This window comes from Muntiacus reevesi, chromosome 4 (assembly GCF_963930625.1).
Source record: "Muntiacus reevesi chromosome 4, mMunRee1.1, whole genome shotgun sequence".
Classification (NCBI taxonomy): Eukaryota; Metazoa; Chordata; class Mammalia; order Artiodactyla; family Cervidae; genus Muntiacus; species Muntiacus reevesi.
In genome coordinates, this window is record NC_089252.1 from 107,127,554 (window position 1) to 107,142,776 (window position 15,223).

The 15,223-nt window shown below is 59.5% G+C and overlaps 1 protein-coding gene across 5 annotated transcripts in view; it reads right to left on the reverse strand.

Annotated features, from left to right (window-relative positions):
- Positions 1-707: 707 nt before the first annotated feature.
- TEX264 (testis expressed 264, ER-phagy receptor) overlaps positions 708-15,223 on the reverse strand; it is a 30,615-nt gene continuing 16,099 nt past the window's right edge. For all 5 annotated transcript variants that reach the window (XM_065933588.1, XM_065933590.1, XM_065933591.1 and 2 more), the window contains exons 5-6: positions 4,694-4,862; positions 708-1,298 (exon numbers count right to left, since the gene is read on the reverse strand). In XM_065933588.1, coding sequence (XP_065789660.1) covers positions 1,006-1,298; positions 4,694-4,862 — 462 coding nt within the window. In that variant the 3' untranslated portion in view covers positions 708-1,005. The remainder of the gene's footprint in view (positions 1,299-4,693; positions 4,863-15,223) is intronic.

A 15,223-nucleotide genomic window follows, 5' to 3' on the forward strand; every position in this document is an offset into this window, starting at 1 on the left:
GTCCACACATAGGGCTATTCATGGACACACAGCTGCAGAGACCTACTACAGCTTTACATATGGACAGAGAAACACACAGCTTTCCACTTGAACACACCCCCATACATGTACACACATAACTGTATACGGACAAGCCGCCAGAGTGATGGTTGCAGACAGCCAGGTTCTCTCCCCTGTAATACAACTACAGTCGGACGCTGAGCACAGCCGCATGTGCAGTCACACCGCCATCCACACAAAGACAGCCACGCCCAGGGCCACCGTCACCTGACCCATCCGTGGTTACACATAAAACACCAAAAGCATGTGTGTGTGCCTGCACACAGGGACGTCCTCACCGGCTGGGCAGATACCAGGGTCAGCACCTGAGCTACGGACACAGAGACGCCCCTCTGTGGCAGGCAAAGGCGGGTGGCGAGCTGCCCACTCTTGAGCCCCAGAGGGCACCCAGCTTTCACACCCCTTGTCCCGTCTGGCCTGCTCTCCTGAAGCCAGGGGGAGCCCCTGGGGCTGCTGCAATGGAGGAGCAGTTGTCAAGGAGAGCTACCCAGAGCAGGGCTAAAGGGCCTCCAATTCCCCCACCCCAGCCCAGCACAGGTACCAGGGTACCTTCCTCTTCTCAGGCCGGGGGTGCTCCTGCCCACTCCGGGCCTATCTGCACAGGACTCCCCAAGGGGGAACAGACAAACCTACAGCACAAATCCAGGTGAAACCAAGAAAATCATTTGTTTTTATTCTGGGTCCTGGAAGCTCAACGTGAATCTGAAAAAGATGTAACAGGGGTGGCAGCCCCAGGGGCTGGGTGCAGATAACAGTCCTGGGTCCTCCGGCTCTGGGGACCGAGAGGACAGTGAGGAGAAGGCTTGGCCGGAGGCCCGGGGCAGAAGAAGTCAGGGCTGCACAAGAGCCCTGGCCCCGGCCGGAGACCGGGAAGTGGAGGAAGAGGAGGACTGCAGAGATGCTCAGTTCCTTGGCAGCGGTGCCACAGGGAGGTGCAGGCCGCGGTTACTCCTCGCCCTTCTCTGGGGTACTGGGCTCCCGGGGCCACTTGGGAGCGCCCAGGGGCTCAGTCTCAGGGCTGAGCCTTGGCTCCCCCAGGGCTCCCTCGCCCTCCAGGTCAAGCTCCTCGAAAGATGAGCCGCTGGCACCCGACTCGCTGTAGCTGTGCTCGCTGCGGGTGTCGCCATCGTCCCAGCCGCGGGTGCTCACCCCGGGGGACAGTGTGGCCGCTGAAGTTTCCCGGCTGCCAGGACCCAGCTCCAGGCTTACAGAACTCGTGTCGCTCATCGTGTCAGCACCTGGAGCGGGAAGAGGGGGGCTCAGGTTAGCTGGGACCCTCCCCCCCTCCAGGGAGAGGACTGAGGCTCTCGGACCAGCAACAACGACTCAGCCTGCACAGTATGCTCATGAATAATAAAGCTGCCCCAGGCTCAGGAGGCTCGTTCCTGCTGCCCTCTGCCCTCTGCCCTGCCTGGGGGTCCACTGACAGGGCAGAGTGAGGGAAGAGGGGCCGGGTGGGGTAGTGGGGGAGGGGGAGGAGGTCAGCCTGCTGTACACTCCTCTCCCTGCCCTGAATTAGCCTCAGTTCCTTGAACTCCCACAAAGCCTGCTGCCCCCCGGGCCCCCAACAACCCATTAAAGACCCTTCAGCCCTGACCTGAGGAGCTGAGGGTAGAACAAAGACTCCAGTAGAGTCCCCTCCTCCACTTCCCATTTCAGGCTTGGAGAGGGGTTTGTCCAAGGCCAGAACGCTGCCCAGAAGGCCTGAGCACAGGGGAAGGGACGAGGAGGCCTGCTCTCCCGTGCCCCTCCCCACACGCAGGGCTCCCCGAGTGGCAGCCATGTCCCTGCCTCTGGCCCACACTGAGCCCCAACTTGAGGAGAATGCCAGGGCAGGAGTGGGATGGAGAAGTCCTGAGAAATTCTCAACAACCAATTGTAGGGGAGGAGGGTGTGGGGATGAAGCATTTTAAGGATTTTCTTCCTCTATGCCTGGGTCACCCCAGAGGAGCCCTTACCCATCCCCAACTCCTAGTGGCTCCTGAGCCCCAAAGCAGCAGGAGGGGACCATGGGAGCACTCTGCTACCTGCTGGGGAGCCCCGAGATCCATCCTAGCCTGCTCCGCCCATCCCCAATATATTCTCTAGGCTAGGTTCATCTGCCCTCTTCTGGAGCAGCCTCTCAATTCATCTCCTCAGATCAGAGGCAGCAACAATGGCTGGGGGCGGCAAGGAGAGGCAGAGAGCTCAGGCCCCCTGTGTGGTAGGAATCCAGACCAACAGAAGGTGGACATGCCTCCCTTCCAGTGGGAAAGGGAGGGGGCGGCAGCCAAACATCACAGAAGGTGAGGGGTGGGCCAGCTTCCCCAGATCCTGTCTCCATGGTGATGGAGCCCCAAGCCCAGTGCAGTTGGGGACTGCTTGGCATTTGGACTTGGCCTGGAACTTTCACTGAGCCTCAGCTGGGGATCAGGGTGGGTATGTGTAGGGGGTCTGCTTCCTAAGCCTCCTCGGCCCCCAGATGACCCTGGGCCCTACTGCAGGGGTGAGGTGAGCCCTGCAACGGCCAGGTTGCTAGCCCAGGGCCCTCGTCTTGCTGGGGCCTCAGTCCTGGTTCCTAGGGTGGAGGCATTCAAGAGTGAGCCCGGACAGCTCCCTGAGTTGTAGGTGGTTGTCTCTGGCCCTGGGGCAGGATGGCAGTCCCTCTATCTCTCCTTAAATGATGACTGGTGCCCCCAGAGGCTGCAGGCCTGAGTGGAGCAAAAGAGGGGGATGATTTCTCCCTGGCCCAATTAAGTTCAACCTGCCCACATAGCCAACGGCTCTCTAGGGACCCAGGTGTGGGGACCTGCCTGCTTGCCAGCTGCCTGCCTCCTCCCTCTCCCAGCCCCTCCGCTAGGGGTGATCAGAGGAGGAGCCCAAGGCTGCCCCTTCAGGCCAGCCTGCCAGGGGAGAACAGCCCCCAGGCACGTGTGGACACCCTAACTAAGGAGTGCAAGGCAGGGAAGGGGCAGCCCTCCAGCTCCTCAGGGTCTGTGCAGGAGCAAGTCTGAGTCCTGGGCCTGTGTCTCCGGGCAGGACAGGTCAGACCAGGCAGGGCAGCACTCAAGCCCCCCAGGCTGCTGAGGCAGAGAATGAAGCTGCCACCACACCTCAGCCCCTCTCTCCTCCACTGCCCACAGCCAGTGCAAGGAGATCAAATATTCATCGCCTCCCTAGAGCTAAATAATACATCAATGTAATAACAGGCAGAAGGCAGTTAATCACCCCTTTCACCTCTGAGCCCGAGCGGGGGCCACAGCAGGGAGGCGGAAAGGGACAGGCCAAGTCTTGGGCAGCCAGGCGCCCACCGCTCACCGCAGAGCAAGTGGCATGCCCCTGGAAGGCGGACACCCAGAGTCCGCCCCAGGTGCCAGGGCAGACCCTGTCAGAGGTGGGCAGACCCTCTGGCCCCAACTCCAGGGAACGGGCGGGCAGGCTGGTAGGGAGGACAGGCCGAGAAGCTGGGGGCGTGGGAGCGAGGCTGCAGCCAGCTGGAGCGAGTGCCAAATAGTCCTTCAACACCCCTGGCAGGCAGTGTTTGGAAGGGGAGCTGGGTGGGTGGGCCAAGGAGGCGGGTGCGGGCAGCAGAGGGAGGTTGAAGGAAGGTCAGGGTGCTCCCCTTCCTGCCCTGGGGAATGCCAGGGTCTGCTGACCTTGTGCCACGTCCTGGGCCCACAGTAGGGGTGCTGAAGAGTGTTTGCCAGGCGCTACCAGGCGGGTGGGAGCAGTGCCCCACGGAGGTAATTAAGTGGCAGATGAAGTTAACTGTATTGGACATGGCCCCTAGGGAGTGAAGACTGCCTCCCGATACCCGCCCCCCGCTCCCGCCAACACATGTCTCTCAGGGTGACCTTGGCTGTTGAAGACTGGATGGACAGAGGGAGCCTCCTAAAGCAGGAGGTGAAGAAGGCAGTCACACTTCTCCTGGTCCTATGCCACTCCCACAGGTCATGGACCGCCAGATTCCCACAAGGTTCCTCCAGTATGGCTGAGGCTGAGACCCTCTAGACCACTTGGGATGTTACCAGCAGGTCCCCTGGCCTCCTGGGGACAGCCCAGGGGTAGGCTGAGAGCACGCAAGCAACTTGGTAGCCTGGACCTGGGGTAGGAAGGCTGGCTCTGATGGAAGGGGCAGGGTACTTACCTCCTATCTCCCCTCTGCATGCTCTCTGGCTCCTCTTTGAAAGGGAGAGAGCAGCTGGCTCTGGTCGAGGCCCAGACCAGAGGGACACCGTGTTCCCCTCCTTACCTTCCAGATCCAGTGTCAATCTCACTTCTAATGAGCCCGACCCAAGCAATGCCCTTCCTGAGCAGCCTCAGCAATTACCCCCACCCTGCCAAGAGCATCCAGCTGTCTGTGATCTGAGCTTCCAAGGGTAGCTCTGCTGCATCTGAAGGTGAAGGGAATCCTGGGCAGGATCTCTATCTCCATTGTCAGGGTAATGTGTGTGAAGCCACGCCTACATGGATCCCTGTGTCTAGGGACAGGCAACCCTGCACGTGGGGAGGTGGGTCCCTTCTTCCACCTCTGTCAAGCCTAGGTCTGGACACCAACAGTGCCACACAGCCAGGGCGGAGGCTCCTTCACCAGGCCCACACGTCCAGGAGGGGGGCTCCAGGTGAGACCCCACCCTCACCCCCGACCCTGTACCTGTGCCATCCACTGGGGCGTCGTTGGCCTCTGCAGGCCCCCGGCTCTTCCGCTCTGTCTCCTTCACCTCAGGCACATAGAAGTCTCCCTGCCGCGCCAGGGGGCACATGAAATAGATCTGGTCTTGCTGGTAGATCTCCAGCCGTGGGTGGGCACACAACTTCCGCTCCTTGTTGGAGAGCACGAAAGGCAGAATGAGCCCTCCAGGGCCTCTGACCCATGCGTCCCCAGGTGGCCCCAGAAACTGTTCACTGTTTACTCCCTCCCAGGGGGCTGGCTCCTCCCGCCCCAATCTCCCCCAAGTTCCAAATCTCTGCTGAGGGAGGCACCCACACAGCATCCTGTGGACAGGGGGCCGCACCCCAGGGGGCAGTGCTCTAACGACCCGGGAGTCCTAGACAGGTGCTGGAAGGACCCAGGAGCCTGGCGGTGCTAATCCTGGTACCAAAGGCTGTTCCAGAAAGCACTGTCTCACGGAGCCTTGAAGCTGAGCACCCCAGACTTCCCTAGGACGGGGCCCCAGGCACCTAAGCCAAGGTCTTACCTGTCAGACTTGCCACCCCTGGACCTGACCTCCTCTCTGCCCCGGACAAGGCTGTCTTACCTGCCAATGTTAGAGGAGGCCAGGGCCTGACTCAGGTCTCTAGTCCTTGCCCTTGCAGGCATGTTACTGACAAAGCCTGGACAGGGGTTCCAGGCCAGCTAAACCCCTCTCCTACTCCCATCTCCCTGCCTCTTCAGGTCTACCCCAACCTCTGAGACTATCAGACATGGCTGGTTCCCACCCCTTCTCAGACCTAGGTCCAGAATTTCAGTGGAGGTGGCAGACCCTAGGCTGGAGGGACAGACAGGACAAGCGGATCTAATACTGGACACTCCATGACACTCCATTGGGCTGAAATACCAACTTATAGGCCCTAAGTGGAGACAGGCAGTCCACTCCCTTCTGTCTGGACATGGAACCCAGGGCTCCGCAGACCCCTGCGCATGTGGAAGTGGCGTGGACACATGAGAGAGATGCCCTGACACAGGCAGACAAACCAGAACAGGGGTCAGTGCACCCTGCTCCTCAGCCGCCCCCCTCCCTGCAACAGAGCTCAACTACCCACTGAGATGACGGCCAGGCCCCGGCCCTGTCACTGCTCACCCGCCAACCTTCACAACACGGCTATTTATAGCACCCGCCCGGCTCTCACCATGAGCTCTGAAATGAGCCTTCCACTTAGCGGTAATGAGAGACTTACTGCCTGGTGGGGAGAAGCCTCTCCAGGACTCCACTTGTCAGCCTGCCTGGCCAAGCTGAGGCTTGAGGAACCCCCTTCAATTGAAGCAAGTGGAAACAGGTAAAAATGAGCCCCCGGGAGAGAGAAGGAAGGAAGGTTTATCCAGCCAGGGCCCTCAGCAGCTGGCTGGAGGCCATGTGGGGGCGGATGTCCTGGCCCAGGGTCTAGCTGGAGCTCAGCCTGTGACTCCACGGAAGACCCGGACAAGGCCTTTCATCCCAAGTCTCTGTGCGCTCCAACAGAGTAGGGTACCCTGGCCCGGACGCGTCTGAGAGCAGTGAAAGTAAGTCATTATTTTTAACAGTTTGGGTCTGATCTTTTTGCTAACTTGAGTGTCCTTTGGGTCATCTCACAAGTCCACGGCCCCAGCTCTTCCCATCTCCAAACACACGAGTGGCTATCTCTGCTTTTCTACCCACCCACACAGCCGCCCCAGCCCTGGTCTTCAGGAGGAGGGTGAAAAAGAACACAGCATCAGGAATAAGGAGCTACCAGGCTCTGGGGCCCCTCTAATGCCAGTACTTGGGGGCGAGCATGTGCCAAACCGGAACCCCTCAGTGTACTGGGTCACATCACCAAGGCCAGTCAGGGAGGCTCCCTGGAGAAGGTCCAGGTCATGCCCTGGGAGCTAAAGGAAAAAAAGGGCCCCCCAAACCCAGTCAGGGCATGGCCTTCACCAACATGCCATGCTCTGGGCATTCAAAGGGTCCAAGAGGAAGCTGCCAAGTGGCCATCAGAGCAGCAGACTACCTGGAGGCCCAAGTCTCAAGGGCTGGAGACAGCTGGCTTTGGGGGATGCTTGCAGGAACTGAGGCTGTGGGCACCCAGAAATTCTAGGGACAGTCCTCGCAAACACTCAAGCCACCTGCCGAGCTTTCCTTCTGGAAGTGACAGGGATGATGAGAGGGATCAGTGCCCCTTCCGCCCTCTCCTTGAGACTAGGCATCAGGGGGGAGTAGCACCAAGCAGCCACCCTTGCCACCTGCTCTGCCAGCCCCCTCATTGGCAGGCGGGAGGCAGCTCTGTGGCTGTTCTGCGCATCTGCCTCCTCCGGAGAGCCCGGCTCTGAAGTTGCCTGGCTGTGGACAGCCCTGTTGCCATGGAAACTGCATCCTCCATCCTTGCCGTCGCCTTCATCTCAAAGCCATCCGGGAGAACAGAGGAATAGGGGAGACAGAGGAGGGAGAGAAAACTGGCCTGGGGCTAGCCGGCCCTTCCTTCCCTGCCCAGTGTTCCCTCCTCACAGCATCCCACACAGAGTGCCAGCTGCCCAAGCCTGTCCCCAGGCCCCTGGAGGGGCAGCCTCATACCACACCCAGCCCATTCCTACCCCTGCCACCTGGGGGTGGGGGGACCCTGGCCCTCCCTGCTGGAGAGAGGCATGGAGCTAATTAAAATCTCACTGACAGCTCAGCCTTAAATCATTTTAACACATGCCGGATCCTGTCAAAATTCAGGATCAGAGCAGAGAAGGGGCAGGAAGAAGGCAAAGGCAGGCCCAGAAGCAGGTGCAGGGCTTCTAACTGCCCAGTGGCCTCTCCCTGAGACCCCTTTCCAAGCTCTGCCCACTGACCACCAATGAGTCCGGGATGGAGGGTGCAGGCAGGACGGGCCATATGCCCTGTCCCTAAGTGATCAGGCAGAGAGAACAAGCCCTTTCCCACCCAGACAGGGAGAGCTTCTGAAGGATGAGAGGAGAGCCAGGGGGGCCAGCTCTCAGGTCCTTGCTGCACCAGCAGCATGGTGATGACCTGGTGAACACTGGAAAATCATCAGAGGAAGGCAAGGCCAGCTGCCTCTCCGTCAGCCGGCCCCACCAGGGAGCCCTTGGAGAGCTGACTGCCAAGGACACGAGGCCAATGCCACCCTGGGCTGGTGCTGCTAGAGGGAGGGGCTTGGATGGGCCTAGAGTCTTCCCAGCCCTGGGCACACCCCCTCCCACAGCCCAGATAGTCAGAGGCTTGAGAAAGCCTCGCCAGGACAGGGGAACCTGCTCTGGCCCCTGAAGCTACTGGTTATGTGATGAGGCCACTACCCAGGGCAACTCACTCCCACACACAGACTCAAGGGGATCATAAAGCCTTGCTCCCAGGTGGGAGAGACTGAGGTGTCTACAATTCTCCTCACCTAACAGGAAGAAGTCAACTATTCATGTGAAGGTGCCACCAGGAATGGCTAGAGACTGGATTTAGCATTCCAGTCCCTCAGACACATCTCCAAGGCCTCCCTCCCACCCGGGCCTTCCACAAACAGAAACCGGAGGGGGACGTGGGACAGCACCCATAACGCAGGGATTTCCAGGAGACCTCGGGCATCAGCACTACCCACTCCTTGCCTGCACCGACATCACACCCCCAGGGAATGCCGGTTGACAAGGGAAGGAGCAGCGTTCCAAGGTTACTGTGGGGCCACTGTCTCAGCCACCTTGGGAGCACTCCACAGACTCCCTCCTCACCTCAGGCTAGGCCCACAACCTGGGTGGGTGCAGCTCAGGGATCCTGCTAAAGAATGAGACCGGCATGCCAGGCCAAGGCTTCCCCCCAGGACCCACACCACCTCCCTGAAGGCTCTTACTGAGGGGAGGGGAGGAGGGAGGAAAGAGAGGACTGGGATCACCCTCATTTGTGTTCCCATCTCAGACCATCAACCTGTGCCCTGGCCTGGGCTAGGGGTGGGGAGGGATGCAGAAAAGGTCAGGCCAGGAGCCGGGGAGACAGGATGGGTCCCAAACCTGGATGCCAGAGCCTGGGTCTGCTCAGAACTAAGCAGCCTCAGATCCCCAAAAGGACACAGCCATGGGTCATACATCTGCTAGAGGAGCCCTAGGCCCAGAAAGGAAGGAGGGCTACTCTCTCCACCTTCACCCCATCACAGCCCTCTACCTCCCGTCTCACGGGAGTGAGGGGCCCCGGGTCTTCCTGTTCACTCTGAGCGGCCCAGTCCGACCTGTCTCTCCACGCCGGTCTGGACAGCTGGGCAGCCACACAGCCAGCAAACAGCTGTTGCATCCCACCCGAGGTGGTGGCATCTCTTCACTGGGTGAAGTCAGGCATGCTCATTTTTAATTACACAGACACTGACGTGCACCCGCCTGCACACAGCAGTCCTTGCAAGTGGGGGCTCAGACCCTGGAGGCCCCTTAGGCAGCCGGTCTGTGCAAAGTGGTGGGGGAGGCGCAGCAGGGGCTGCGGCTGGAATGTGGCACATTGTTATTATTCTGCCCGGGAACTTCTGTCAACTTCCCTCTCTCTGGATCCCTCTCATCCCCAGTGGGTCTTCCAACCACCTCTGGCCCAGAACCTAAACCTGTCTAGGGCAGGAGGTGACAGCAGGAGACACTTTGGGGACCCTGCAGTGCTGACAGGGGAGCCATCAGAAGGGCTGGTGAGTTCCCTCCCTCCTTGGAGCAGGAGGGCCCAAAGCTCTGCAAATGACAGGCAAAGGAGAAAAGGAATGAAATGGGGCTGCCGGGAGGAACAGGTCAGAGCAGGCACCAAGTGGCAGAAAGAGCTCCGAGCGGGAGCCCAGAGCCTTGGTCTGGCTACTGACAAATGGGTGGGTTCTCCCTCAGTCTCAGTCTTTATTGTTTAGTTTTTGTGACCCCATGGACTGAAGGCCACCAGGTTCCTCTGTCCATGGGATTTTCCAGGCAAGAATATTGGAGTGGGTTGCCATTTCCTTCTCCAGGGGATCTTCCCGACCCAAAGATCAAACCCTTGTCTCCTGAATTGCAGGTGGATTCTTTATTGCTGAGTCACCAAAGATGCCTGGGTCTCAATCTGCCCAACTGTAAAATAAAAGAGACTAGAATAGATGATCTCAAAATAAGTGAGGAACTGGAAAAGATGAGTAAAAACCCTATTACTTAAAGATAGGACAATTATGTACCTGAAAAACTGAAGAAGAATCGATGGAGAAACTACTACAAATATTAAGTTCACAAAATTAACAAAAGCACAGCTCGTTTGTCTATGCACTCGCCAGCTAGTTAGAAGATAAAACAGAGGCAAAAAGGTCCTCTTGGGGTCGGGTCTCACCGAGGGCTGAAAGGGCCGCCCCACCCCCAATGACAGGGGAAGGCATAGGAGCCAGGCCTGGAGGGGTGGGAGTCTGGGGAAGACTGCAGACAGGGGAAGGTGTGAGGGAGAGCGGGGCGCTGTGCCTGGCACCCCAGCCTGCTGTGCCTGCTGCCGCCGCTGCCTGAAAACTTTTCATTTTCACCTCAGAGCTGGCAGCTTGCCATGCAATTTACACCTCTGCTCATATCCCTGCACACCCAGGCCCTGGCTTCCTGGGCAGCCCAGGAGGGGGGCCTCAGCAGCAGTGGAGACTAGGGTGGCTGGCGCATGGAGAAGCCGGGGGGGGGGGGTGGTTCCCTCTAGACAGGCATGGGGGCGCAGGCTCTTAGACACCTAATACCTGGGTCGACTGGGAAGGCCTCGACCCACAGCCACGCTCAGCCTTTCCTCAGGGTCCACATGGCCAATACTGAATCCCAACTCAGCCCTGCTCTGGCCTTCTGGGCCCTTGTGGAACAGGAGCAGACGGCTGAGGAGTTGTGGGGGTGAGGACCCCTACGGGCAGCTTGGGGGTTCAGACCTGGGGTCCTACCACTCTCCTTTCCAAATCTAGAAAGGGAGCCACAGCCTCCTAGATGACACTGTTGCCGTGGCCGGCTCCACAGCCTACCCCTCTCTGAGATCCCGCCGCTGTTTGCAGCATCTGTGCAGTCAAGGACCTTGAGCCCGTTCGGCTTATGAGCCAATGAAAATGTTGCTGATTGATTATCTACCAGCGGGAAGGCCGCTTGGTGCAGATGGAGCCATGAAGTCAGGCACCTGGGAGCCAAGAGCAATCAGCAAGCGCCAGAGGGAAGGACAGGTGGGCCACTGGGGACAGAGAAGTGGGGAAGAAAGGGAGAAGTTAGGGGAGGGGGGGAAGACCCTGAATTTCTCATCTCCGACTGGTACCTCCATTCACCACTCAGGGAAGACCTTCTTTCTGGAGCCTTAGGTTTCCTGTCTGCATATCCAAACAGGCAGTCTCCCCTAGTCTGAGGGCTCCACTAAAAGGCAGAACTGTTCTGCTGTGGAGGGACCTCCCTCCTTGGAATCTCTCCTTCCTTGTTCCTGGAATCCCAAGTTCTCTGGAGAAGCGTAGAAGAATTCTTCCCTGGGAAAAGCCCATCTGCCTGGGGAAGACTGCTCTCCTGGGACTGGTGACGGCCCAAGCCCACAGCACCACCCAGACAAGCCTCAGCCCCCAGGGCCCTGCAGGGCTGCCAAGCTACCACATCCGAGCTGGTATTTCGGGAGCAGTGGCTCCCACGCCCGCCCCAGCAAAGGCTGGCTTTGTGCTTTCATTCCTGGGGTAGGGCAGTGGGGAGGAGTGAAGCCAGGGAGGCTGAGGAACAGGGCCCGGGCAGAGGGGAGAGCCTCAGCCTCCTGCGTGGGCTTCCCTACATCTCAGCATCCAGGGGCGACAGGGAAGCCACGCCCCGGTGTGTGTGTGGGGGGGTCTCCTCCTGGCTTAGGGGAACCTGGGAATGGAGCCCCTGCTACTCTCTGCTAAACTGCGGGTACTGAGAGTCCGACTGCAGCCTGACTCTTCCTCTCCTTCTCCCAGTGCTCAAGTCTTGTTCCAAAGCCAGCCCGGAAGCTGTCACGCATCTGCTCACATACCATTCGTGGCTCCCTAAAGCCTGCAGGATGCAGCCTTATCTCTTGGGCCCAAATTCTTGCTCCTCCCCTGCACCCCAGCCACAGCGGATACACAAGCCATGCCCCGTCACTGCCTCTGCCCGATCTGCCCTCCTACCCATCCTTCAAGGCTCAGCCCCAATTCCATCCTCTACCCCCAGTGCTGCTTTGCCTTTCCCAGTGAATCCACCTCTCCCCTCCCCACCCCGCGCCCCCGAGGCACGGCTAGGCCTTGTGGCTGGGAGGGACGGTGGGAGGAGAGCGTTCGGGGGCTTATCCTCAGCCCCGGTCCTGGTGGTACTGAGCGGGGGCAGGCCAACGAGCAGGTGGCGGCAGCACTGGCAGGTGAGCTGGCCCCGGGGCCGCGGTTAGGGAAGCCGGGGAATGGAGACGTCTCCACCTCACTGAGGGTGAGGACATGCGGCCCCAAGGGGCACGGCAGCAGCTGCTTCCTGTGCCCAGAACAGCTGCCAAGGTCTCCCTTAATGAGTCCCTGCTGGGCAAATGGGCAGCCAGGCTCTTCCCACCCCTGCTTCTGGCTCCCCCAGCAGGCTCCTAAATTGACAGCCTCAGTGCCTTACTCTGCCCATTAGGGCTGGAGACAGAGGGTTGAGTGGGTGTGAGGCCACCGGGCTGCTATCCCAGGCTCACTCTGAGTACCACTCCCAGCACAACCCAAGTCTGTGACGACTCCTCAGCCTCTTGGGCCCAGCCCCAATCATGGACAGGGCAGAGTGACAAGAGACATGCAGCCATCAGCGACTCTCTGTCCAGGGGAGACTCGGCCCCTGCTTCAAGCCCTGACCTTGAGTAACCTCCACTTCCCTGTGCTCAGTGTCCTTGCTGGTATAACAGTGGGGACACTGGCTTTGACTGGGATCCTACGCCTGCTTCCCAGCTGGTTCCCCCATGGGTCCAAACAACGCCACACAAAGGAGGGCTCAGTGAATAAGTGTGGAGTAAGAGACTGAGCCGAGATACCAGCAGGGCTTTTCCTACTGAAAGTAAGGCTCGGAAACCCTCCCACATCAGCTCAGCAAAGGTGATGGGCAGGGAATGTCATATCCTATGGGGGCTTCCTCACTTGGATTCCCACCGCCAGTATCACCCTGCACCCTACTGGTATATTCTGGCCTCAGCGGGGACTCAAACCATCCCCATCACTGACTCCCTCAAAGTCACCTGGGCAGGTCGAGGGAAAACACACACAGGAGATCTGGAGCCACTGGACGGAACAAAGATTCTGACCATGCTGCTGGAAGCTGCCTTCGTGCCCACAGCCCAGCAGGCTGACCACCTCTGCAGGCACCCCACGGAGGCCCCCACTTCTCAGCTTTCAGCTGGCCTTCCCTGGACACTGCCAGCCTCTCACCCACCACTTGGGAGTTCAAGCACAGCCCTTCCGGGGAGATCGCCACCTTGACCCTCCCCAGGGCGTCCTCCAGGTCCAGCTTCCAGTTCCCTCCAAAGTCCTCTTCTGGGAACCCTTCTGGCCCCACCTACACAAGGGGTGAGCCCTGGCGCCTCCTAGCTCCACTCACACAGCAACTGCAGCAACTGCGTCCTCAGGATCTAGGACGGGCGTGTGGTCAGCTGGGGACGGAGGGTGCAGCTGCCCAACGATGCAGACGGTTTTCAAACCAGGCAAGTCTCAAACATCCTCCTCCGAACAAAAGCTCAGGAGGTCATCTGATGTGTCAAACCCAGAGGCAGAGCTACCCCGGCTGAAGCAGGTGAAGGTCTGAGTGCAGCCCCTACCCCTGGCTGCCAGCCGTGGGGGCACCAGAGCTCCTGACCCCAGAACAGCTCGAGAACTGAGGTCGGGGTCCCTGCTCACAGCTGTCCCTGGCAGGATAACCCTGTCCACCTGGCTATCCCAGGACTCTACCACCAAGGTTCCCCCACTGGGGGAACTACCCTGCTCTGCCTGTCACCCTTCTCCAATTCGATGCAGAGATAGCCACTATCTGACCTCCAGGGCCTACCTGCCATTTCCCAGCCAAGCAGCCTCCACAGACAATGCTCTGTGTCTCCCTAAATTCAAGAGATGTCCAGACTTCAAAAGGACCCTCTCTTGAAAACTCGGGGAAGGCAGAGGCCTGGGGAAGGGGGTTTGTGGAAAAGATCATACATCCTGTTGCAAGGAAGTCAGGCACAGGGGCCTCTGCTGGGCAGTCTGACATTCCCAGTGACCTCCTCTCCAGACAGAGACAGACAGGAGCCAAGTCTCAGTGACCTCACACACCAGCCCACACAGGGACCCTGGGCCTCCGGCTCTGCTCTGGTCTGTTTCGTGTGCCCCAAGCATTTCCTGGACACTCATTAAGACTGGTCCCACCTAGAGGTGAATTTTGAGACCTTTGTCTGTTGCTCTGGGCTGACATCTGGGGCCCACCTCTTCTGTAGCCTTAGAATTTCAAGGGAGCTCAGTTCCCTCCTTCAGCTGACCGAGAACCCCCCTCCTAGGCTCAGGGCTGGGTCTCCTCCTGCCCTGGAGGCTTACTAATTCTCTGGACTGCAGAGGACTGGCCTGACAAAGCTGGGGCATCTTCCCCCAGGGGACCCCTCACACACATGCTGTCCCAGAGTGCCTAGCCTGGAGCCCAGGGGTTCACGTGGAGGAAGGCAGTCTAGCCCTACAGCCCGCCAGACTGACAAGATAGGAAAGCCTGAAAAAAAAAAAAAAAAGATAGGAAAGCCTGGCCGGAGAGCCAGGGGCCGCCCCACAGACCACAGGGCTGGGACCCAGCCATCCTTCCAGAAGCCCCACAGAGGCCTGACAAGTGCTTCTCTCTGGGTTCCTCACAGAGACCCCTAGGACCTTGCTGCTCCACGGGACCAATCCTGTCCCCAGCTCAGACACATCTCCGGCTGCCAGGATGGCAGCTGCTCTCCACGCCTCATCTGAGACTCTGAGATCGCACACCTTCAGCCCTCGCCCCAGCCTCTGGGGAAGCAGGTGAGCCTGCCTCCTCTGGCTGCTGCTTCCCTCACCCCTCCCGAAATAGAAAGCCGACCGGCTGCTGTCACTGTTTGAAGCAACTCCGCAGCAGACCCAGCCTCCTCCAGAGAGAAGCCAGCGAGGTGGGGAAAGAAGACATGTGCACATGTATGTAATGTGTATGCACACACAGACACACACACAGTTAAAGGCAGCCGGCTGTCAGGGTTGGGAGAGTTGGAAGTGCCCAGAGTCTTTTCAGCATCCTCTCTTCTCTGGTCCCTGGGGGTCAGGGGGACGAGGAGAGGTGTGAGGGTTAGCCTTACATTCTCTGCAGTCACCCAGGCTGAGAGTCACAGGGCCAACCCCTGGCCACTGCAGGCAGAGACCAGCAAAGAGAACCTGCCCCTTCCTCGTCTTTCACCTGGCTTTGTTCCCCAGGATGAAAGATCAGGTTGAACCCGCGGGCAGAGGTGACCCCCACCCCCAGAAACCAGCAGAGCAGCTGGGCTGCGCCTCCACTGTGGGGCAGCCCCGCGTCTCGCTCTCCCCCAGCGGGTGGCCCAGCCCACACAGCAGGCCTCACAGACATCCCTGAGGAGCCCCT